This window comes from Sander vitreus, chromosome 17 (assembly GCF_031162955.1).
Source record: "Sander vitreus isolate 19-12246 chromosome 17, sanVit1, whole genome shotgun sequence".
Classification (NCBI taxonomy): domain Eukaryota; kingdom Metazoa; phylum Chordata; class Actinopteri; order Perciformes; family Percidae; genus Sander; species Sander vitreus.
Genome location: NC_135871.1, coordinates 7,882,066 through 7,908,901, shown reverse-complemented (window position 1 = coordinate 7,908,901; position 26,836 = coordinate 7,882,066). Strand labels below are relative to the sequence as shown.

The following is a 26,836-nucleotide window of genomic DNA, read 5'->3' as shown; positions in this document are numbered from 1 at the left end:
TAGGGCTGTCAAAATAACACGTTCATTTCGATTAATTAATCTGAGAACAAATAACGCGTTAAAAAAGAAATAATGCAGATTAATCCATTCCATATTGAACTTTGACCCAGAGCCGTTCTAGCCACCATTGGACTATGGGAGACGAGAATGTGCTGCCTGGATCATTAATTGGAACATTTACTTATAAACATCTTCTTCCTGAATAGGGTTGGGTACCGAAATCCGGTGCTAATACGGCACAGGTGCCTTCACGACCGGTATCTACCAGACCGAATAGCAACGCGGATTTCGGCGCCTCATTCCGGTGCCACTGATATGTCTGCGCTTCTCTCGGATGCTCTGAAACAGACGTTACAGGCAACAGAAACATCGCTGCATGTGACGCTAGTTAACACTATACTACACTCAACAGCAGCTAACGTTAGCATACTGCTAGCTAGTAGCTGGATTAAACACGGTTAAAATGCTGACAGCTAACGCTAAACGGTGTAAAGTTTGACTGTGTTTTACTGTAGAGGATTCGACACCGGGATGTAACAATCTGCAGCTGCTGGTGCGTTCAATGAAACTGGTAAAGCGTCGTGGTGCATTTGAAGTTATTGTAAATGTCCTTTTCCTATCTGGTTGTTGTTTTTATCGTTCAACAGCAATTTACTAGTGAAATAAGTTATTGTTATTGTTATACATTATTATTAAATCATTTAATTTTGACCATATGGCCTTAGCAATAAACAAGCCGTTCTTTAATGTCACCAACTGTTGTTTAGTACCCTTTTTTTTTCTTTTCTTTTTTTACTTTCTTAAAAAGTATCGGTTCAGGCACCGTTAATTATGTATGCGATTCATTTCGATTAATTAATCACAGAGTATGTCATTAATTAGATTACATTTTTAATCGATTGACAGCCCTAATATATATATATATATATATATATATATATATATATATATATATATATATATATATATATATCTTGCCTCTCAAGATACATTTATGAAAAACCATGGCAATCCAGAGAAATGGGTCTATGTTTTACAGTCAAGTATGTCTTTAGAGCTTCATTGTGCTGAATGAACTGTGAGTGAACCCAGACATGATAGATACCAGCTTGCCTTTGAAGTACAAGGCAGTCAGCAGGGGGAGGCTTGATCTAGTGTTTAATAAGGTGCAGTTATTCGTTTATAGGAAGTTTTAAAAATAACCGACCTCTTTTACTTATTTACTAAATCTAGCACATGTAGCACCAATCATTCTGACCTGTGGGTGACAGTCAAACACTAATGACATTAGATGTCAATCTATGCTATGGAAATGAGCAAATGAATGTATCCTGTCCACAATACATGATAATTGACTCTTCCATTGATATCATGTGGAAAATGGAGTAAGGGGGAAGGCAGGAAGGCCTTTGTTTAGCTAGCTGCTCTGCTCTGTGTTTCACTTCACATTTAATGTGTGATACTGTGCTTGCTAGCACTTGATGTTTAAACTGTCCAATAGGCATACATGTTGAGCTATATTAAAATATACTCAGCCAAGCTAGAGTGCTTGCAGGACGAAAACTCAGTTCACAGAAAAGTTAGAAAAAACTTTGGTTGAAGTATGGTTGAAACTCTGCAGGCATGAACACAACATTCACCCATGCAGGCCACCATGCAAGCAGTCCTGCTACGCCCTGCTATGCTCAGCTGTGCCCTGCTACGTCCTGTAACGCCCTGCAGTGCCCTGCTATGCCATGAACTACTACAACTACTATTTCTAGTCATTGTTCCATTATCTTTATTGTGACTGTTATTGCCACTATTCATCACACCCCCAACCGGCACCGTCAGACACCGCCTACCAAGAGCCTGGGTCTGTCCGAGGTTTCTTCCTGAAAGGGAGTTTTTCCTCGCCACTGCTAAATGCTTGCTCTTGGGGGAAGTACTGGAATTGTTGGGTCTTAGCAAATTATAGAGTGTGGACTAGACCTACTCTATCTGTAAAGTGTCTTGAGATAACTCTTATGATTTTATACTTTAAATAAAATTGAATTGATAGGCACAGTGTTGTGTGTTAAAGAGCCACCTTACATACATGCAATCTGTGAATGTCATTTCAAAACCTTACCTATATTTATTGAAGACTTTTCCAGTGGCCCATTTAAAATAGTTTCCTTTTAAAAATAGACATTTTGTACTCAAGTGTCTCAAGTGTCATAATCACATTTTTAACGGACACATTGGTGGTCAACGGCTTGCAATTGTTGGTCTGAGCATTGATCTCAGCGAAACTTCCCCGGATAAGATTAAAAACAATCCTGCATAGTTTAGTAAAGTCAGCTTTAAAGATCAAATGTAATGTCATCTATAAAGCCTGGTCACTATTATCTCTTAAATTATGATTTCTTGTATGTTAAAACTGCACCATTTATATTGTATATTACATGGATATGAGTGATTTACAATTTGTTCAGGGCAGTGTCACATCTACTGCCAGAGCCAAGTGGTGTCTCTGTGTGTTTTATGTCTGCCAGAGACATTTATAACAAATGATAGAGGACCATGTATCTTAACAAATAGCTATAGGCTTTAGGGCTGTGTATTGGCAAGAATCTGGCATTACGATACGTATCACGATACATGGGTCACGATTCAATATATTGCAATATATTTCGATACTGTGCGTAAAGCGATATATTGGGATTTAGATATATGGGGTATAATTTTAGAAAAACTAATATTTAAAAAAAGACATGATGTTCATAAAGGTCAAAGAAGTTTACTTTAGGTAAACAATCCAGTACACAGAAAATCAAACTGACAGTTTGGGATTGTGGTTCACAGGTTCTTAGTGAGCTAATTTGTATATGCTAAAGTAGGTCAAAGTTCAGCCATAGCTACATTGTTAGCTTCTAGTAAAAGTCAGGCACTGCTAGACACTGTTAGGCAGGGACACTAGTGGTGCGTCTCAGCATAGCCATCTAGCGGTAGGGGGTTTAAACACAACATAAACGTGAACCACTGTCTTATATGAATATTTTTGAACGTAAATAAAATAATCGATATTGCCCTTTTGAAAATCAAGTGTATCAATTTTTTTCCCTAATAGGCTTTTGTTTAGCAGAATCAGCTCTGCTTCAGCATATCGAAGAAGCAGGGCTCCAGAACCCAACAGACACGTTATTGAGATACACAAGATGCACAAGGCAAGAGATGCTATCACCATATATGGTAAAAAAGAAACGAGAACAGAAGGGTTGCGGAGGAGAAATCAATCAACACAGTAAAAAAAATGACTTTGTTTGGCAAATCGTTTGGTTCTACTGAAAATGCATTGCAGAAGTAGCCTATTGTAGCCTATAATTCATAGACTTTATGAATCCTGACATGTAACTCTTCCATACACAATTGTACATTAAAAAGTAAAATAAAAAGTAAAAACAAATAAAAGTATTGGTATGGTCTGGGTATTACTTGGTATCGAATCAAACCAAATTATATAGTATTGCCCATCCTTAATGCAAATTAGATGATTGAATATTATGCTGTAAATTGTTATTTATAACAATTTAATTAATTATAAACTTTTTTTGGTATGGATTCATAACTCACCTAGACAAAATGTATGATTCAGAGTGGGTTCAAACCCAGAAATGGTCCTAAATATGCATTTTTAAAGAATTATTTTTTGTGGGTTATTTTGGCCTTTTAATGGGTAGGACAGTTGCAGACAGGAAAGTGGGGAGAAAGAGGGGGAAGACATGTAACAAAGGGCCACAGGTTGGATTTGAACCCTGGGCCACTGCGGTAAGGACTGAGTCTTGGTACATGGGGCGCACGCTCTACTAGATGAGTTACCAGGGTGCCCCCTAAATATGCATTTTTGAGATGCTTATTTAAACTGTGAAACAAAGGCAGCTGACTCAACCCCCAATAGCAACAGTGTGTCCAATGGTTGAAGTACCTCTTAGATGGGAAACTCTATACATGTGAAGCAGAGTAAAAGAAAAGGTGTGCACGTTAAAGTGCCTTCTAATATCCAAGTAAAAAGCAAAAATGTGAGAGACATTCTATATATAAGTAGCCAGCAAGTGGCGCTCATGCTCCAGAGATCAACAGAACTCATCCATGTACACACTGAGCAGTGGCATAAAAAGTACATTGATGAAATGTCACCAATGTTAAAAGCTTGACAGGAAAAATTAAACTATCTAAACAGAGCAGATCAAAGCATACATAGATGAACATAAAGGATGTGTGTATTCATTCAAACACGCCTCAGAGTTTAATTCTGTTGACCTGCTTATCAAGTCAACCCAGTGATGTCTGACCTGTAATGAACACGAATGCCCATTTCCAGGAATAAACACTGCAAAAGTTAATTTCACAAATGCGTTCTAAAGCACATCTGACGCTGTCCAAGTTAAACCCTCCAAGCCGGCTTATTAACACAGTAAACACATTTATTGAGAAGAGAGAGGAGCGTCAACGGGAGAATGCATTGGTGGCTGTGGCACTTAGGTCCTGGATCCTGAGGGTGGACCTTCACACAACGTAAGCAAGCAAAACTGTCCGAGTGAGAAGGTTGATCACCCCGCAATCCACTCTGCTGCTCAAAAAGACACAAAGACAGGCCCAGAAGAGAAAGGTTATACACCGCAGGCTGGGACAGAGAGGAGGAGCACCATTTACATTAAAGCTTTAATCAATCAGCATATCGGACTTTCAACACAAAATGAATACAAGTCATTTAGCAAGAGTTGGCACCTTTGATTAATATCTTTAAAAAAAAAATAAAATAAAAAAAAAAATTAGAAAAAGCCAATAACAAATGCATAAAAATAAGAAGAGCTGATATTTACTATGTTTGGCTTGCAAGAAAAAGTTCAGTCACAAACTCCACAAGTTATATAGACATGTAGGCTTGAAACCTTTGTTGCATACAATTATTTTGGGAGCTCATAGATGTTTAAACTATTCTTTAAATCCTGGTAAACTTCACATATCTCAATATTTTGTTTGAAATGTTGTGGAAAGTTAGCCTGGTTGACACCAGATGCTTCTCAATTGTAACTGAGAGCGGGTCTGGGCAAGGTTCATTCACAGCCCATTTCCAAATGGGCGTCACCAACGGACGCCGCTCAAATGCCTCTGGGCGCAATTGGATAGTCCTTCAACCAATCAGACCAACGATCCGGGTGACGTAGCAGCGACAGCGGCATCAACGGGTTGCTGCGCTTCGGTGGCTGTCATGTTGAATGTAAAATTCAACATGAATTAAAAGCTGCTTGCGTCATCGTGTAAAGCCCGCCTCAACGGTTGTGATTGGTGCCTCGATTTGGAAAAACTGTAAATGGGCTTGAATGTGCTCTTGGCCAGACGGAAATTCGTCAGGGTTTTCCCAGGCTAGTAGCATGTGACTTTATTACACGGATCAATGAGTTCTTACGGGATAACCTGTTAACAGTGTTGCTAAAAAGTGGTCATATGAATGTCTCCGTAGATAAAACCTTTCACAGCTGTCATGCAATGAATTTGGTAATTATTTTAATTCAAACTCTATTGAAGGATTGGCTTCTACAAACGCAAGTTGCAAGTTTATGGGTTAAGTCCTTTCAAAGTTCTTTGTGACTACAAGCTTGTTTCAAGTTAGTAATTTACATCGGGTTGTACCATTGAAACTAAGAAATAGATAGATAGATCCGATGTGTCAGCTCAGATGTATCGACCATGTTCCAATATTACAGTTTTTACTTTTTGAAACGAGTCTACAAGCTAACTGGCTAACGCTATATAACAGCTATGTTATACACTTGATGTAAAATATTTAGTAACAACTAATCTCAAAGTAAGAACTAGTTTCTTTGGCGCAACCCATTTTACAGCACATTTAAGCTTTAGTGCGTAACTTTTTGATATTAGTGAACGTCCGTCACATTCAAGCCTTTGCCAAATTAGTTGCTACAGAGCTAATCAAGACTAATCGGCTTCATAAAACTCTTTCTGTATCTCTCAGTATGGCTATGTTCAGAAGATTGTGTCATCCAGTGACTTTCCCGCGCAGAACCTTGAGTGAAGGTAACTACCTCTCCTGAAGAGTCCATCATGTTTTTTAATCCTCCGTGTCCTCCATGGCTACTAGCAACTGCGTGGAGGAGGGGTGGGGGTGATGCGCGATCACGTAAGGCTTGTATCATGTGGACGCGCCGATAGTTTTGTTGTCATTACTTAGAATTCCTCCTGGGGGCGACAGAAACTACGCACTATAGCTTTAATTGATGTGTAACTCTCCACTTTGTAAACACTTTTGTTAAAATAGGCCAAGTTTAAACTTATGAACAGCTGCTGCATCCCCTTCTCGAGTCAATGTCTTTCAGATATTTCCTGAAAAGTGGATATCTGCAAGCATTTTAGAGACTTGACGGACTATCATTGTGCATGGTAAGGCTATGTTCGAAATGGCATACTAATGTACTGCATACTACATACTCAATCGCATACTACATACTCAATCAGTATGTTGGAACAAATTTTGGGAAGGTGAATAGAATTTAAATAGTAAAAAAACCTATACTAATCCAACAGTCTCATGGCAGTTCGTGAAATGGTCACGGAATTTTTTATCTATTGATTTGTGTACACGGACACGTTTATCAAATTTTTTTTTCCGTGACGGTCAGCATGTTTTTTAAACTAATGTATTCCAATGGGAAGCATCTTTCGTGATCACAGCACGATTCCGGGTTGGGTTTAGGAAAACAATAACGGGACGCGGAACAACAATGGGACGGTTGGGTTTAGGAAAGGAAGAACGGGACACGATCCCCGGTCTCCTGGGTGAAAGTCCTGTGTTGTTTGACCCATCCACCACCCTGAACAACCTCCCTGCGCGGATTTTCGGCCTTTCGTTCTACTTGCTAGTCGCTCCTAATACATTAGTTTAAAAAAACGTGCTGACCATCACGAAAAAAACGATAAACGTGTCCGTGTACACGAATCAATAGATTAAATTCCGTGACCATTTAACTAACTGCCGTGAGACTGGGTTGTCTAATCGAATGCTGAAATTACTAATCAAATTTGTTTTTTTTAATTAATTATTCATTATTTTGTCAAATGGTTAATTATTTAAATCGTCTGCCTTGCAGTCAGCCATTGGACAGTCTGAAGAGATGCAATGCATTTTTCGGGCGGTTGAGTATGTCCAGTAAGTTCATGTCTCAGAGATTCTTGCCAGTATACATCCAGGCCCTTATCGCATACACATAATCCACACACTATATACTATATTAACGTGCTACATACTCAATTTTAAGTCATACTTAGTATGAATAGTAGGTTAGTATGTGATTTCGAACACAGCCACAGTGTGCTATGCTCATACTTGTGCCTGATGGAAAAGTGTGCCTCTTCTGTGCTTCAATCAGCCATTTCTGGGAGATGAGTGTTCAAAAGCAGAGGAATGTGCTTTGTTGTGCCAGGAAATGAAGTGGCACTGACTGTGCTTCATGTTGTGCTTAAGAAATACAGTATTGGGTCACCTTAGCCATCTGATCTTGATAAAAGTGTGCATTTGATTCTTTGGACGTTGGATATGAATCAGAGTTTCATTTCTAAAATGAGATCACTCTTCTCTCTTCTAAATCTTAAAGGTGATGAAAGGATAACACATTATTGCAGGATAGCAAAAATTAAAACAAAAAATGTAAGCCATCAGCTGACAAAATAATATTTGCAAACTAGGTCATCTCTATTTTAGAGATATAGAATCATTAACTCTGGATAATACATATTTAGAAAATGGATAATAGACCTCTTCCTGGTGAAGACCTCGGCCCCCAACCTACAGTATGTTTTGGCATGCCACACCATAAAATAATGGGGTTTTCATAAGGCAAAAACAAAACTCTAAAACTTTAGAATCATACAGTTCTACGTCCAAAATGTGTTGTCTGAAAAGCATTACACACATTATTGATTTGTGTTACCCCCCACACAATGTTCATTTGCAGGCCCTCAATTGGCAAATAATTGGAAACGGACTACTTTGTGGGCCAACAGAGTCTTTGTGGCACATGTTTTCAATCGAAAATAAACCTGGGCCCTTATGTCCAGAAATGTATCCTGGCCAGCGTCACAGTGTCCCTGAAGTCACAGCCTCTCATTATTTATCAACTGCTCTTCTATAGAGAAATGCACAATCAATCAATAAGCTAGCTTTCGAAACCATTGAATATGAACTGCTTAAAATGTAGCATTTCTCTTAAAACTGAAATGTTTTCGCATGACACCTTACAACAATGTTGTACAGGATAAATGATTAAAAATGGTTCTAAAAGAAAGTACTTTGGAGGCAAAACGTCTTAGAAGAAGAGACTGACTTGAGTTTTGTGCTCCTTTGGTAGTAAACTGCATCCTCAACCTGTGTTGGACAGCAGGAGAGAGTTATGGCCTTTCAAGAGCCCTGCAGCTTAAAAGTAGCTCTTGTTTTGTCCTTTTTTAGTCCTCTCTTTTGTCTCGCTCTGCTGTCTGTGCATTTTTCTTCTTCTCTTCTCCAGTCCAGGTTTGGTTAATGGTTGGTTGCTGAATGATCTTTGGGTTTATGTATCACGTGATCAGACAGCAGTTGATGCAGCGGGGTCCCAGTCTTCTCTTCAGAGCTCCCTTCTTTTTCTTGGGAGTCAGGATTGCGATGATGGCCTCGTCGAACACCGTCTTCAGGCCCTTCTGGGTCAAAGCTGAACATTCCACATAGCAACATGCACCAATCTGATGAGACGAAAAGAAAGGACAGACCATCAGTCAAAAAACTCCAGTACAATACGGCAGTCAACTAGCAGTTATTATACTGTAGATATAGTTAAAGGAATAGATTGTCTTTCTCGCCCAGAGTTCTATGAGAAGATCGATACCACTCTCATCTTTGTAGGGTAAATATGAGGCTACCGCTAGCAGCTGGTTCGCTTAGCTTAGCATGAAGATTGGGAATAGGGTAAAATCCGGGGACATTTTCAACTAAGAAGCGTAAATACCTCCAAAACAGGTAATGTTTTTATCTTTGTAAAACTTAAAACGGGAACACTGCCCCGCACTAGACCTATAGCTGCAGTGGGGCACAAGCCCCCCTAGGGGGGTCCATGGGCATGCTCCCCTGTAAGAAAATGTTGCCTATTTTAACATTTAAACGCATCAATCTGGTGCACTTTGAAAATAAATTTAGAGGTTAGACTTGATTATTCTTATATATGAATGGAAATATTTGTGCTGTAGCCTGAGCTATTTTGCACTTCAGAATTGTAACCATGCACACACAGGTCATGTCTTGTTTGTTTAATCCATGAAATAACTGAAGTGTAAAAAGTCTACTTGCTGTTTAAAGGGGGATTATACTGTATGTGGCGGCCTATTTCTTGTCCGGGAAGCAGTTGTCAGGCAAACAACAGAAGTTCCAGAAAGTTACTGGACCCTGCCAAGAAATAGTCTGGTACATAACCCCCTGTTCAGTGGCGCTGGCAGCCGTAATCCTGTACACACTTTGCGTAAAAAAAAATAATTCAGTGAGAAATGCAACGCATCTAATGAACAATGCGTAAATGCGCACAGGAGCAGCAGCTGACAGCAGCTCTGCTCTGCTCTGTTCACAACAATCATTTTGTCATTAATTATACGTTATTTCAACATATACAACCCATCCACTATTAATCAGAATGTTCATTTTTATGACTCGATCCGTAGATAAACTGGTTGCTGGACGCTGAGTATCGCCGAACCCACGGACGGAGCTATAGCATGTTGTTTGAATCATCTGTGTTAACATTGACATGAATACTGCGGTTATGAGGCTTATCCCGTTTTGGATCCTATTCGGGATATGTTTATATGGCACACAGAGAAATCATGTTATTCATATCTCCGTACAGGCTTGCCGACAGTTGTCTGCTCTGAGCGCCTCCACCTCCATCTTTCTCCCTCCCTCTCCCTCTCTCTCTCTCTCTCACACACACAAAACGTTTCAGTAAAATATTGTCATGATCTGGTCATAATGATATGATAAAAGTATGCTAGGAGCACACTCTCATACACATTCAATATTATAAGAGCAGCTGATTTCTGGCGCAGTAAACCGCTTCATCGGTTTTTGTGCGTACTATGAAATAGAATCCTTTTTACACTTTTAAATTATTTTTATTATATATATATATATATTCTATTTCATATGATATAAATATATATATATTAAATTATCCAAATAAAATATAATGTATTAAATTAGTAAGCTTTAGAGGTGCTGGTAGGCAATTTTGTTATCTTTGGACAGAGCCAGGCCAGCTGTTTTACTAGGCTTAGCTAATTGGCTCAAGCAACATATTTGGCGTACAGATATGAGAGGTAATTGTTTCATCTAACTCTCAGCAAGAAAGTGAACAAGCATATTTCAATAAATGTCTAGCTATTCCTTTAAAAAGGTTTTTATTATAGATTTTTTTATCCATATTGATAGACCTGTGTTTGAGAGTTCTGCAAATACGGTCAGAACAGCGGAACAGTAAGTGTTCAAAGTTTCACAAAAGCAGATGCTTAGCCCTGTGACTCTTAACTCTGTGAATATAATGGTAAAAAACCCTGTTCCATCCAATTGGAGCAGTTTTTCTTAATTTTGACAGAGACTTATATGGAACACAGGTCATTTAGAGTGACAACAGAGAGTTGTAGGTAATAATGTCCAGGGTAGAATACTGCTCACATTGCAGGAAATGGCTCTAATGTGGGTGATTTTGAAATAACTTGAAATTATCTCACACAGACACTTGTGGTCTCAGAAAATGTCGTGACTCCCACAAGCCATGAATCCCACCTAAATCCTATCTAACGTTGCCAAATTTGCATGGATATCAACTTCAAAATGAGCCTAGATTGTAATATTTGAACGTTTTACTTTTATTCTCGGTTTCTGGCTGACGGTAGCAATTAATCACAAACCACAACTGGAACCTTCGTCCTACAGCCTAGAACTCGTCTGGACATCCATGTTGACCCAGAATGTATTCCTGGATTCATTTCCAGCCAAAGAAAGTACAGAAGTCTTATTCCAGGCATTTCACTGAGGGAATGACATTTCTGCAGAGACAGTCATGGGTCTAATCAACACACAGGACTTATTACTCTGGATCAAGGAAAGTACATTTCGAGGATATGTCAGGCTTTGCCCCTCACCTTTCGCTCTCTGTGTGTTGCCGTCTCAAAATCCCTTCGCTATGGGAAAAAACAACAAACTTGGGAGCTGAGAAGAAATTTTGGATCGTAAAATAAGGCATGGTTCTATCGGGAGAATGATTGTAAAGAATTATAAAGGCGTTTACTCTCTAACTGGGACGATTGGTGGGGATTGCTGTAGACAAAGTACAAGCGGAGATACACTCGTAAGAGCAAACTACGTCCTACCATGTATCCAGCTAACTTCAACAGCTATTGTTACTGTATTGTGTGAACAGTTAATATTGTATGTGGCGTTTTCTTTTGCGGGGTGCAAATGTTCCACCTGAACGAGTTCCTTCCCGAGACTATTTTGCAGAACCACCGCCGCTGTGGCCGGAGTCTAGTGCCGCCCAAGATGATTGTGATTAGTTTAAAGGTCCTATGACATGCTGCTTTTTGGATGCTTTTATATAGACCTTAGTGGTCCCCTAATACTCTATCTGAAGTCTCTTTTATATAGACCTTAGTGGTCCCCTAATACTGTATCTGAAGTCTCTTTTATATAGGCCTTAGTGGTCCCCTAATACTGTATCTGAAGTCTCTTTTATATAGGCCTTAGTGGTCCCCTAATACTGTATCTAAAGTCTCTTTTATATAGACCTTAGTGGTCCCCTAATACTGTATCTGAAGTCTCTTTTATAGAGGCCTTAGTGGTCCCCTAATACTGTATCTGAAGTCTCTTTTATATAGGCCTTAGTGGTCCCCTAATACTGTATCTGAAGTCTCTTTCCCATAATTCAGCCTTGGTGCAGAATTACAGCCACTAGAGCCAGTCCCACAATGAGCTTTCCTCAGGATGTGCCATTTCTGTGTCTGTAGCTTTAAATGCTATTGAGGAGGAGAGAGGGGGGGCAAGGTGGAGGGTGGGGGTGTGGCTTTGACCAACTGCCACTTCGCTTGTTTTCAAGCCATGATGTCTCTCTCTCATGGGCGGGCCACATTCTCTGGGCGGGCAAAGCAGAGAAAGGGGAGGTAACCTTTCCCCTTATGACGACACAAAGGGAAGATTCCAGATTGGCCCATCTGAGCTTTCATTTTCTCAAAGGCAGAGCAGGATACCCAGGGCTCGGTTTACACCTATCACCATTTCTAGCCACTGGGGGACCATAGGCAGGCTGGGGGAACTCATATTAAGGTTAAAAAACCTCATAACGTGAAACTTTCATGCCATGGGACCTTTCAAAAAATTGCAAACAACCTAACCCAGAATGTATGTGTGGTGTAGCCAGACCTTGCACCACAGCGCTGTGGAGATAAGCCTGGCAATGCGAGACTACTTATTACTTCTCTTCTTCAGTAGGAACAAACATACAAACCTCCTTGGCTAGTTTTTGTCCCTGCTCAGTGGGTATGGGCTTCTCCTTCATGTCATTCAGTTTGGCAATGGTCTTAGGATCATCACGAAGATCAATCTGAAACAGATAAGGGACACTTCTTCTGAGATAAGTCACCATTGTAATTTCTTATTGACTTGCCTGATTAGACTGCATCACATTACACAACACTTTTCTCTACACTTCTAAACATAGCCATGAGAACTCAACTGTATAACTGACAATGTGTTTTTCATTTTTTTTTTTTTTTCTCAACATGTTGGCCCATACTTCCTACTCTTGTGCAAAGATATTTCGCAGCCAACCGCAAGGTTCCTCACTCTATAGTTGGTTCATTGCAACGCTCAGCACACACACAACTCACCCCCATCATAGTAATAATAACCAGTTATGATAAATGCATCCACCTGCACAATCGTACTGGGAACAACCTTTATTAACCCTTTACTTGATTGGGGTGATTTGTGTCTTTGTGGCTCACTGTTATGAAGCTCATGCGTAAATATCAGCATCCAGCCGAAGAGCAGCGAGTGAGTTAAGACAGGAACTGATAAAAGGGCAATAAACATCAGCTGACAGGAGATAAATCAGACACCCACTCCATCCTCTTCATCACTGCTGTGCCTTGGCTGCACTGGCATTTGGTTGCCAGGGAACACGGACCAAAAATCACCCACAAGTCAGCGCTCACTTTTGGACATAAGGTATTGGCAGTGGGTTTTAATGCTTAAGAAATATGCTAATACTTAGGATTAGCGTCATCTCTAAACATCTTCATGAGTTAAGTGATGCTTCTATTGAAGATCATAAGACATAAGTCCAGCATTAGCATCTTTGAAGAAGTAAATTGCTGGTATAGACATTTACCCTCAAGGCAGTGAGGACTCCTGTACCACATGACAATTTAAACCCATAGAAGAATCAGGTTCAGGGCTTCCAGGCTGCAATAAGAGGTGGCTAAATCATATTAATCTTTTTCTGTGTGTGTGTGTGTGTGTGTGTGTGTGTGTGTGTGTATATATATACATGTGTGTGTGTGTATATATATATATATATATATATATATATATATATATATATATATATATATATATATATATATATATATATATATACATATACACACACACACACACACACACACACACACACACACACACACATGTATGTATATATATAAATAAACACAGCCTTATGAAAGTAACACCAGCGATTGTGCGACCAATGACAATTTGGGCAGACAAGAGCATACCAACCAACCAATCCACCCACTGACCAGTAGGTGTCAGCCCCAAAAAAGGATGGAAATTATTAAAAGGTCTGGCTGTGTCAAAAAATGTTCTGACAACTAACAGTTGGCAGGCTAAAGGGCCTACAGTAAAAAACTGCTCCCAAAATCTTCTTTTGTGAGGTTTTGTGATACACTATGTATGTCTTCTGAGCATTATGCAAACCTCCTTCAGGGTTTGAAAACATAGCAACACAACCAAGGTGGATTAAATGCGTGTCTCTGAATTTAAAGTGCTCATATTATGCTCATTTTCAGGTTCATGATTGTATTTAGAGGTTATATCAGAATAGGTTTATGTGGTTTATTTTTCAGAAAACACCATATTTTTCTTGTACTGCACATTGCTGCAGCTCCTCTTTTCACCCTGTGTGTTGAGCTCTCTGTTTTAGCTACAGAGTGAGACATCTCACTTCTGTTCCATCTTTGTTGGGAGTCGCACATGTGCAGTAAGTACTGCTAGCTAGATAGTTGCAGAGTATGAGGGTGTGCCGCGCTAGCAGCTAGGCGAGCATTATAACGTCTGTTACAAAGTGACGCACGTTCGTCACGGAAGTAAAGGCTGGACTACAATAGAGCTGTTTGGAGCAGTTTGTGAACAGGGTTTTCTGTTGGAGATGGTAAGTTTCTTTGGGCTGGACTTTGGGTTTTTTTTTCACTTTGTAAACCTATAACGTGCACAAAACGATATATAACACAATAACAGAAAGAGGAATGAGCACTTTAACAAATTGCTCCGTTGGCCTCTTGAGGTTAAATTCACATTGTAGCTGAAAATATGTTTGTGTCCCGATGGCAAACAGCCAACAGAGTCTATTGTTTTCTTTCTTCCACAATCTGGATGTAAAACTTTGCCTAAAACATGCCAGTTTATCAGTTCACAGTGTAGGCACATATGTGACAGATATTGTTAATGTATCCTTGAGTATCCTGGCATATACATGTATATGAATAAAAATCACTTATAAGCATTCATTTGAAGCTGAGCGTGAGGGCCTCTGGCAGGAATGGTTAATTATGGACTTACCTGGGTGCCAATGAGCAGGTAAGGAACACTGGGTGCGTACTCCTGCAACTCGGGCACCCATTCCTCACGCACATTCTGGAAACTGGCAGAGTTTACCACCGAGAAGCAGATGAGGAAGACATCGGTCATCGGGTAGGACAGCGGCCTCAGGCGGTCGTAGTCCTCCTGGAAGGAGACGGCACAGGAATAGTTAACGTATGTGGGGTCATGGGAGGATTAGAGGTCAGGAGACATCGGAGAAATTGTTATTCATGAATTATTAAAGCATGTGAAAAATGAGCTCCGAACACAGACAGACTTTTACTCCTCACTAGAGCCAGGAGAGCTTACTAACCATGGCTGTTTTAGAGGAGTGATGTGGAATAATATGACAGGAATGATGCGCATAAAGAACCACACTCGGAATTGAGTTATGATGAGAAAAGCATGTGAAGAGGATGAGCGTCACGTGAGAGTTGACAGAGACATTAAGGGATTATTTAACAGTCGTAGTCCTTAAATGCGAGCTGAGCACAAAGCGTCACCACAAGACACTGATAATCAGACACAATGCCATCTCCAGGGGTTAAAGTGGGCCAGAACCCTTCGATTAACAAGTAAATTAATCTAATTGGTAGTTTCAGACAATTTTTTCCCCGTTCTTTTAATATAATGCCAAATATCCATTCCAGTGTTTCCCCTTTTCACTCTTAGCAGCGCGTACCCTGGGTCAGTGGGTGATGGTTGTGGTGGTGAGTTCACACGTCTGTAAAAATACAGGACAGTCGCGTACTATCTGTCAAAGTCAGTTGAACAGGTGAAGATCCCATTGCCGTCTACCGGTTACAAACACGCACTGTAGTGAGTGTAAAATAAAACGGTAGCGACTAAGGCTGGATATCGACTTCAATACTTTTTAGGCACCGACCATTTGCCTCTAAAGTATTGAAAAATGCCTCGTCATTCAATACCCAATTTTAATACCTAATGAGTAAATCTCATCAGCGTCAGTGAGCCAATAAGCATGCAGCATGCTTCTACCTAGATCTAATAATGTTTGTGATTGGCTGTCTAACGTTGTAGAGAAACTCTACATTACGCACAGAGACAAGGCTCACGTAGTAGGAGCTAAATAATAAATGAAAAGATTTGTGCCGTAATGTTGTAATTCCTTTTGTTTTGTAAAATTGGTAATGAAAAAAAGTATCGTTTAGGAACCGGTATCGAAGTCCCGGTATTGGTATCGGTACTGGTAGCGATACCCAGCCCTAGTAGCGACACAGTAACGCCGCAGCAGATCCAGTGTTTTTAGTTGAGCTGAACCAGAGAATATTCAGTTAAAACAGAGAGGTGATGCTGTTCCTCCCTCATTGTTTTCCGTGAAGTTAGATGAAAGTGAATGTAGCCCCGGTGTATATTTATGTGGACTAACTGCGTCGGGCTCCGTTTAAAAATAGCCTTTGCAATGTGGTAACAGGTAGGCAATTTGGGCTTGTGTGCTGTGATTAGTTTGTCATGAAGTCATCACACCAGTCATCATTTTAGTTTTAATGAACGCTAAACTCCTGGGCGCCTGGGTAGCTCACCTGGTAGAGTGTGTGCCCATATACAGAGGCTTAGTCCTCGACGCAGCGGCCGCAGATTCAATTCCGACCTGTGGCACTTTACTGCATGTCGTTCCCTCTCTGTCTCCCCTTTCATGTCTAAAGCTGTCCTATCTAATAAAGGCCTAAAAATGCACCACAAAAAAAACTAAACTCCTGAGTCCCGGCTGTTTTGGAAGAATAAAATAACGAGTTACGTGATCTTATGGTTCCCCCACCTGCCAAATCCCACTTTAACCCCTGGCCGTCTCCCATATTTGTTTACACATACGGTGTAAATAGATAAATGGCCAATTCACAGACGCAAGACTGTCCTTTGTGCATTGGATCAAGCATCCTCTTGTCGTCACTGAAGATAAACCCTTTTGACAGAGTGTCTTGACTCGCACACATATGAATATTCATGGCCCATCTCACTTCTTCGGATGGCACTCATCGGGATGGTTTTGTGCTGCTAGCTTGAAGACAGGGGCGATCAATGGATCTCCAGTAATTAGGTATGACTCAACCAGACTAACTCGGTCCAAGTGAATCAATCTCACTCTCTTGTCTGGGAAATGTATTGTCCACATCCCTGAAATCAAAGCAAATTGGATAGCTGCAATGGGACAACGGAGCGCTGGCATGACAGTCTTTCATTTTGATGCCTTAAGCGAGTCGCATTCTCTGCCAAACACACACAGCACAGTCCAATATGATCACACTGCTATACCCCCAAAGACAAGTCCTTCTCACGCAAATGCATTAAGGGAGATGCTTATGCAAATGTCAGAAGATTCTCCAAACAGCAGTAAATCAGCTAGGAGAGTATGTCATCTTTTGTTACCTGTGTAATGAATTTCAGATATACTGACTTTATATTGGTTTGGAGTAGATGATGAAAACAGCGTACAAATCTTCAAGCCTGTAATGTAGATGACTCAACTATGATCCACTAGAGTGGGTCAAGTGAATATGATTCAAAAATGTATGCTTTGTTCATCCTCTTACAAATGAGTACAGTATTTCACAGGTTTTCACAGAATTTCAAATCATTATTTGTGGCTGTTTTGCACTTCTTTGAGTGCAGCAGGTTGGGGAGTGTTTGACAATCACAATCATTCAAGTAACATAACTGTGACCGGCAGCTTATCTGACACTTTCTGAATTTCCTTATGTGATAAATCAGTTACGAATGCAAACCATCTGGTGCTCCATGCAGGCTGATACTAATGATAAGGCTGCCTGCAAACCCTATGAGACAAGTCTGACTTTCTGTTGTATAGTTTGAAATATGGCGAGAGACCAACGTAAAGACCTCAAATTGTATAATAACTAATGATTGGTGATGTCTTCACTTCCTTCCATTTTTCGTCTTTAGTGAAATTTCTCGACAACTATTGGATGGATTGCCATGACATTTGGCACAGACGTTCTTGTTCCACTTTAGAATGGATTGTTTTAACTCTGGTGATCCTGTCGTTTTTCTTTTAGCGCCAACCAGGGCAACATTTTTACTTTGGTAAATGATCAAATACCTGCAAAGCTAAGGACTTTCCCATCAGCTGTACTTAACTGTGTTAATTAGCATGTGTTGTGTGTATGTGTGCATGCTAACACACTACACAAAGAAGGGTAACATGGTAAACATACTTGTTAAACATCTACATGTTAGCATTGATGCAACTATTCTGTTAATCCAAAAATGCCATAAAGTAGTCCTGCTCATTGATTTGCAATAATTCCCATAATGGTCTAATACACAACAAGAAATATTGGAGGGATGTCTACATTGGTAAAAAAAAAAAACAGTTTAGCAAAATCTGTAAGAGTCAACACATTTATACAATTACATTGTGCCCAATCCTATCTAATAATAATGTTATCCCTCTTTGGGAGAACATGTAACAGCACATACGGTTTGCATTTCATACATTATGTGCTTTCCTCTATCCCCAAATATAGTGTGTGTGTGTGTGTGTGTGTGTGTGTGTGGGCTTGTTTAACTATATTCGTGGGGTCCAAAAACCGGGAGTCCAGTATACTTGAGGGGTCCCGACAGCTTTGTGGGGCCAAAATGCTGGACCCCACAACTTTAAAGGGCTGTTTGAGGGTTAAGACTTGGTTTTAGGATTAGGGTTAGAATTAGGTTATGGTTAGGGTGAGGGTAAGGGTTAAGGTTAGGCATTTAGTTGTGATGGTTAAGGTTAGGGTAAGGGTCAAGGTTAGGCATTTAGTTGTGATTGTTAAGGTTAGGGTAAGGAGCTAGGGAATGCATTATGTCAAAGATAGTGCCACAAACCTGTGTGTGTGTGTGTGTGTGTGTGTGTGTGTGTGTGTGTGTGTGTGTGACCTTTGCTTGCCCAAGTGAACCCTCCAATCCCCCGGTGAACCACAGACATAAAGGCACACAGTGTAAGCCACTCAGCAGTTTACTGTAAACAGGCCCGGCGGCGGCGCTTCTCTGAGACTCATCTCTGCCTCTCACACTGTTTCCTCAGTACACCCCTGACACTTTACCAAAGACAGTATGCCGGCTAGCCACTCAGAGTCAGTGTATACAGCAAGACACAGACTGAGTGTGTACTCCTACGTAGCTCCAACGCTTGATCTTATGTTTGATCAGACCGCTCGGTCCAGAAATGTTTACACTCATGCTGCTGTGAAAGTGCTTTGGGTAAAGTCGTAAAGTTTTATTAATACAGTTCAATAGTTCATGGGTACATCACCGAGACATTGCATAACAGTCTTTCCAAAGTAGTGCAGTAAATATTATGGTCACTGGAAGGGGAAGAAAGTAAAGACAGAAAAGAAATGTGTATGATCTATTAACACTAACTTCTGTCCATACAGGTCTATACATTTCCATCAGGGCAAGGCTCTGTGTCTTCATTGGCCAGCGTGTGAGCTCCTCTGTGTGACTGTGCTCTGTTGACTCAGTGACATATGAGTGCAATGATATCACTGAGTCCTTCCCTCCTCCTACCACTCTCTCTCTCTTTTCTGTCCTCCTTTTCTGCTCCTATCGCCTCCTCGGGGCTCTATAAACTGGCAATGTCAACAGAGTCAGAGACGCCTGCTCTAACATGGCCGCCGGGTGGGAACACAAGCCCAGACACAAGACGCTTCTATTCACAAAGTTCTGTCTCTGATCTACAGATCTGCACATTTTGCAGATCTGGATTTAACCTCAGGAATTAAAAAAAAAAGAAGCTATTTATGCTCCTTTCTATTTTATTGGCCCTTTAATGGTGATTAATTATCATTAATCACAGCTCTCTCTATTCATGCCTATATGGTGAGAACATCCTGCCATACTCCATTCAAAAAATCTGATAATTTAATGTTGCCTTTAATGGCAGTTAATGGACTCCCTACAGCAGAACAGCAAGTAGTGGGGTTACTCTAAAGTGTAAAATCTCAAATTGAAAGTGTGAGCTGAGGCATGTCTATAGTATTCCTGTTTCTCCGTGTCAAAGCAGCTGAGTGGTGACAGGCTCCCTGCTGGGTAAAACCATGCCCCCCTTCCACCCCTCACGCCCATCCCCAACTGCCGCCCTCCCACCCCCACTAAGACGTCTGCGGGTCACTGGGCTACTTTGACTCATCAGACTGTACTGAACCGTAAGCAGAGAGAGGGTAATGGGTGAGGTGAAGTGGTAAAAGTGATGATAGGATGTGCAGTTGAGTGTGAGAGTAGTTAAAGGGCTCAGCAAATGAGGAACAGTTCAACAACAAAGTGGAGGTTATTAGGGCAGCAGGGCACGGATCCCAGCAGGTCACAACTCTTGAGTTGTTACCCCAAAAGCATTTCCATGGGCAATATATCGATATTATATCGATATTGTGATATGAAACTAGATATCGTCTTAGATTTTGGATATTGTTATATGACAAAAGTGTTGTCTTTTCCTGGTTTTAAAGGCTGCGTTACAGTGGAGTGATGTAATTTTCTGAACTTTCCAGACTTACTATCTGTTTTATTATTTGCCAGTGGCCGCTTAGTCATTATATCCACATTATTGATGATTATTTATCTAAAATCTCATTGTGAAAATATTTTGTGAAAGCACCGATTGTCAATCCTACAATATCGTCGCAATATCGACATCGATGTAGTTGGTCAAGAATATCGTAATATTTGGAGAAAGATGCAAGCGAAGCCATTCGGTCTGTTGTGGCAACGCTGCCGAATATCCAGAAGTTAAAGCCCGAGCAAGAACAATCTTTGCTAAGTTTTGTTTGTGGCCATGATGTTGTGGCCCTCCTCCCCACGGGGTTCGGGAAAAGTTTGATTTTCCAGCTCGCTCTGTTAGTGGTGAAGGAGTTGGCGTTAGCTAACGTTAGCGATTGGTTATGGCAGATCCAGAGTGGCTCAGGGCAGATCCAATAGTTTTAAACTTCAACAGAGTACCCGCCTTCAAGGAAGTTAACACTTGTCAATGGAGAGTGGCCACACTCTCTGTACAAATGAAATGTATGAGAGTCTGGTAGGACCAGGCTAAAGTACCACAGCACTTAGCATCCACTTCCTGTTTCCTCCTGTTTCCGCGATGCTAGATTTTCTTGAGTGCAACAGCAGCCGGGGAATGAATGAATAAGTAAAGGCTTTCCCCTCTGTTCCCTCGTCACATTCAGCAAAACAGACTTCGCCGACCTTCCATATGAAATACTTCAATAGGCAGCGGCTGGGGGAGTGACGTGGCAGCGCACAGACAATAGCAGGCAGGGCATGGGGGCCCTTTGCTCAATGTTGAGCTGTGATTATGTGGCCCTGACATGTGACACCGACGAGACAGCATGGAATTACATCTGACGAGTGCACGGCAGGGGTAGGCGTGTACCTGTACTTCCGATACCCCTGGTGGACAGAAAAACATTGTGGAGTAAATATCCCAGGGAGCTTGAAGCTAATTGAACATGTGTAGCACAGGCCAGAGGTGGAGATGATGGAGTTTTAAATGAAAGAGAGATGATAGAGAGAAAGGGAATGGAAAATGAAACAGAGGACTGAATTTATCCACTTTCTGAGCAATTCCAGTCCCCCCACCCCCCCATCTGTTTCTCTCTCTCTCTCTCTCTCTCTCTCTCTCTCTCTCTCTCTCTCTTCCTGTCTTCTTTTCCCCCTCTCCCCCTCTCTCTTTGGGGCGCTGGGTCTTTGATCAGATGCTGAAGCTATAAACATTACCAGCTGGCCTTGTGCTCCACATAAAGAGGTCAGCAGAGTCGGGGGCGGAGGGGGTTGTGTTTTCCAGAGCAGTAACTCTACTCTCGGTGGCCGGCAGAGAACTTCTCCATTTCAGAGACACTCTGAATCAGCTAAAAACATGTTCTCCTCTGACACACACACACACACACACACACACACACACACACACACACACACCATATCAAACACGCCACAACAGACAATAAGGTTGTGTTCCTCTTTTTACAACTGAGTAGAAACAACTCTACCATCTGTTTTCTTGAGAATAGAAATATAACACAGCCACAGGTAGCTGTTTGGGTGGGAAGAAGGGAGGCTGGCTGTGATTTGCTATTAATGGACTTGTGCATTTAGCATTTATGAATGAACAGAACAGAGAAACGGCTGAATATTCTCCGGTTGACCTTTCTTTCAGCATAGTTTTTTGTCTTTCCGATGAACGGATCAGATTTCAGATTGTGACTCATTCAGACTTCACACGGTTAAATCCGGCCCTGAGGAAAGCGTTAACTATTCAACATTTGGCATGTGTACAGTTTTAGGTTGCTGGGAAGGACAGGAGGTTAAAGACCTTGGGGCAGCGAATGGGTGCACCACTGATGACAAGTCTGGCAGCAGAGCTGAAGGGAGTCCAAACTTAAAGTAGAGAAGTGCAATAATTCAATCGCGATTACAATTTCAACTCGTAATCATCACAAAAAAAAATATTATTTTGCCCATTCAATTTTGCAAGTAAACTCTTATTTTGTCTTGTTGTTCTGAAGGGGAATTCAAGTATTCAGGGAAATTTCACAGTTCAAGGTGTTTTCACTGTTGATTTGTTTAACTGTTGCACTGTTTTTTAAGTTCAATAAATGCAACATCTTTCCAAAAGTCAATGAGTAATTAAATAATAAATTCAAATAATAATGTATTAATATTAATTAAATAATCTTAATTTCAATATTGACCAAAATAATTGTGATTAGGATTTTTTCAATGCTGAATGTAGCCTGACAAGCCGGACCCACATCAAGATGTTGTGTGTGGGAACTCCCCATTGGCAGGGCTCAATCCGAGGGGCGGGATAAATGGTTGTCTTTCAAATTCTCTCTGCACGCAATAGGATAGCGCTACAACCAATCAGAGCAACGCTTCTTTGTTTTCAAGTAGCAGGGAATTCACTGGGAACGGTCGCAACTCTGCCGTCAGCCCGCCCACCAACTCTATACACGATGTGATTGGCCTGACCAGAATTTGGTTTTTCCAGCTCGCAAGCCAACGGAGAGTTGCTGCAAATTACATTTGCTGCCGCTACATTTGTAGGCTATGCCGAATGACTTATTTGAAGAAAATAATGAGCACATCTTTGGTAAACACAAGATTTAAAGTGGTGCTTTTGCATGATTCTTTGTGGAGAAACTCAGTTTTACAGATCTGTTGAATAAACCAACTAATCAATTAGTTGACAAAATCATAAAATCATAAGAATTTCTTTAGTCGAGGACAGCCCTACTCCATGGGGCTTCTAGTGGTAAAAAACTATACAGTGTAGCTTTAATATTTTTCCCCTTAGCATTATTTACCAGGATTAATGTGCCCTCTAAAATGTGTGTAGTTAACTTTTTTAAATGTCTTTTTTTTCAGATTTGCTGAAACTACAACTATATCCTGACAATACTACGAGACAGATAATTTGTGAAAAAAAATCACGTTCCTCTGTCTCCTCCTGGGGCTTCTAATAGCGTAAGGAAACCGACCAATCAGAGCCAAGCAGTCACTGACACAGTGTCATCACTGCTTGTAAACTGCGGTCAAACTGTTACACTAGGCAGCACTGATCAAATATGAATTCTGTTACTGCATTGCCTATTTCTCGTCTCAAATGTTTTCAGAAACATATTTTAGTGTACTGTTTAGCTGTAAAATGAGAAAGTTTGAAAACAGATGAAAACGGTCGAGCCAAAACCAAGCACCGCCCCCGGCCGAGCAGCCTAGTAGCAAAGATGACAAAAAGTTAGTTTTTATAAAAGTTACCAACTGTAGCTTAAATGATCTACGGCTGCAACTAACAAATATTTTTTATTGTCAATTAATCTGCAACGTTTGTCAACAACAACTGATTATCCACATCTTTGCCGATTATTTGCTTCAATTGTCTAATTGATTACTTGACTAATCATTTCAGCTCTAGTCTAATCATCTAAATTATCACACAGACCAAACAATTAATACACTTGCCCTAAAACTGTAATCTTTAGAAAGTTCTGGTGGCAAATGATGCACCATATCTTGTGCTGATGTCCTCAATGAGTCTGTGTCTGTTGTCCTCTGTCTGTTTGGACACTGGCTCTTCTGCTGAGTAGAAACATTATTGTGTGTGTGTGTGTGTGTGTGTGTGTGTGTGTGTGTGTGTGTGTGTGTGTGTCCATTGGATTTTCAGTACAGTTTTTAACTCTTGCCCGCTGAATGGCACATTGTAAAGAAAAAGCCCAGGCATTAGGCAGCTCCCTATTAACAAATCTGTGACATCACTACTGGACATAGGAGCCCTGTTCTCCACATAATAGAACTATTGAAACCCCTTCACTACCATCACTGTCCATGGCACACCAGACTGGCAGTAAACCCATGTGGGGAAAGCATCACCTGTTGCAGCTTAGTGTCTGGCCTGAATCTGAAGCCTGTGGGCGTGTTGGAGCCACTGTCGGCCAGTTATTGGTCCCAGGAGCACATGGGGAGACCGAGATAGAGATAGAGTAAGAGACAGGCAGAGAGAGAGAGAGAGAGAGAGAGAGAGAGAGAGAGAGAGAGCGAGCTTATGTGTGTGTCCTTGGCATGCTTGGCACCTGGCCAGTGGAAAAAAAAAAAAAATACATTTTACCTGACCAGCTGTGTCATACAGTCCCAGCAAGTACTGCTTTCCACCAACGTTGACACTCACTGCAAGGAAATGACAAAGAGCAGTTGAGAGGAAGAAGGAGAGAGGGTGAGGGTGTTGAGGGGGAACAGAAAGGGAGGGAGGGAGGGGCTCAGGGTCCCCAACCCCTCTCTGCTATGAAGAAGGCAAACAAGTGGTTTTGATTATAGCAACAGATGCAAGCCAATGCAGTTGGAGAAAGAGTGGCAGAGGAAACAGGGGAATTCACTCAGGCAACATTCTATTCACTCATATATTAGATATTCAGTCTGATAATTACAAAACACAGAGTAGCAGCAGTTCAACGTGTCAGGGTGTTGTTATTATTAAACGCCCATGATAGACAGATTAATAGAAATATGATTCCTACCTGCATAATGATCAAAGACTGTGGGTACATACTCCTCTGGAAAGGCGTCATTGGCATAGCTCATCAGAAGACACGTTTTTCCCACTGCACCGTCTCCGACCACGACGCATTTTAACATGATAGTACCGGTTCCGTTAGCCATGATCCCGACCTTACCACCATCATCATCGGCCCCCCGACGCACTGTTGTCGTGACCCCCTCCTCCTCCTCCTCCTTATCCTTATCCTGCTGCTGCTGCTGCTGCTGCTGGGCGGTGATCCCTGCACGGCGGGCATCACCACAGTCTGAGGCGGACTGCCTGGCGCACAGAGTCGGACTGGAACTGCATCTTTCTCCCCACGAAGGAGTTCTCTTTCCACGGCTGACAAAATGAACAAGACCCCTCAGTCCTAAAGAAGTCTTAATGCGGGGTTTCCCTAACCAAGAAAAGACCGTCTTTTCTCCGAAAAAGTACCGCGGCTGCCACTCCGTGCTGCTGCTGGTTCGTCGTGCCCGCTCCCCGGTGTGCCCCACGCCTGTGCTCTCGCTGCCTGGCGCACTGTGCTGCTGGTGGACAAGGTGGGTGCGCTTGCTGGAGAGGCGGAGCTTGGTTTTGAAACCAAGGGGCTCTGGATAAAGTACACTCCGCCTGGTGGGGACGTGTGGACCAAGGAGTGTAAGAAATTACATCATAAATATTAGGAAGACAAGCACACATTATTTTATTCTCTATAAAGGGATAGGCCTAGAAGGGCAGTATGACCCCCTCCTCCCCCAAACACACACACACACTCACACTTGCGCGGTAGTACACTAGGGCCTATGTCTATTTCGATATATTCATCTCCTCAACCACCAAGGCATGTGACATGTCATCTAAACAAACCAGTGGGGTATATTATTATTATAAAATACAACGTCACTATTGTCTTTATTTAGGGACAGAGTGATACTTCTAGTGGGTTAAGGGTGATGTTACGTGTGTGTGTGTGTGTGTGTGTGTGTGTGTGTGTGTGTGTGTGTGTGTGTGTGTGTGTGTGTGTGTGTGTGTGTTTTAAGGATGGATGGGATATGTGAGGAGCTGCAGATGGAGACTCCACAGGAGGAGGTGTGTGTCTGTGAAAGAAGGGGGGGGGGGATACAGAGATCTGACCTCTGTGGTGCAGTTGGCCAGATGTGGACAGTCTCCTTGAATTAGTGCACACTCATAACCATCTTCATAAAGCATGTCCCTCTGCTTCTAATGGAAAGGAATGAGTACACACACACACACACACACACACACACACACACACACGTGCATATCATTTTTCTGTCTCTCTTAATATCTCTGCTCTCCAGGCCAAATGTTCCTAAAGTGAGGGCCTGGGATCCAGGGGGTCCTAAGAAATGTGCAAAGTAAGATAACAAAGAAAGTCAGAAGCGAGTCATTCCTGTAAAATGTCATACACATCTTTTGTTATACCCTTTACATAAAATGTACAGTCCTGTGCAAAGTACATGTTTGTATCCGTGTGATCTGATATAGAATCACTCATACTCGTTCAGCACATGGCTGTTTCAAGTACGAAACTTAGACACAGATAATGTCATAATATATGAGAATCAAATCACCAAAAAAAATCCACTTGTCTGAAACTTACGTAATATATATATTATATATTTTTTTAGCTTTAGCATTTTCTGATCTTGTATAATGTTACACATTTCACTGAAACAGAAACTGCATGATCATCAAGTGAGTCACAGTTGACAGGAAACTGATTACTGATAAGTGATTCTGTGAAATAAAAGAAGCAGTACAGCAAATAAGGGCATATTAAAAATGTAAACAGCAATTAAACTAACACTATAAAATGTAGAAAAAAATGAATGTATATGTTGTTTTTAAATAGCAGTTTGCTGTAAAATTTCAGCATAGTCACAATA

The 26,836-nt window shown here is 41.2% G+C and overlaps 1 protein-coding gene across 1 annotated transcript; it reads right to left on the bottom strand.

Moving 5' to 3' along the window:
- Positions 1-4,669: 4,669 nt before the first annotated feature.
- Positions 4,670-25,504, bottom strand: LOC144532131 (rho-related GTP-binding protein RhoQ). The gene is made up of 5 exons (XM_078272705.1): positions 24,928-25,504; positions 24,522-24,580; positions 14,888-15,052; positions 12,555-12,650; positions 4,670-8,751 (listed from the first exon to the last, which is right to left on the bottom strand). The coding sequence occupies exons 1-5, from the start codon at positions 25,067-25,069 to the stop codon at positions 8,590-8,592; spliced, it is 624 nt and encodes a 207-aa protein (XP_078128831.1). The 5' UTR covers positions 25,070-25,504; the 3' UTR covers positions 4,670-8,589.
- Between the last annotated feature and the right edge of the window lie 1,332 nt (positions 25,505-26,836).

Excerpts from the sequence above, each read along its gene's own strand:
- LOC144532131 (XM_078272705.1), bottom strand. The coding sequence starts at position 25,069 with ATGGCTAACGGAACCGGTACTATCATGTTAAAATGCGTCGTGGTCGGA. Across the intron at positions 12,651-14,887 it reads ACCTGCTCATTGGCACCCAG|ATTGATCTTCGTGATGATCC; the intron begins GTAAGTCCATAA and ends TATCTGTTTCAG. Across the intron at positions 8,752-12,554 it reads GACAAAAACTAGCCAAGGAG|ATTGGTGCATGTTGCTATGT; the intron begins GTTTGTATGTTT and ends TCGTCTCATCAG.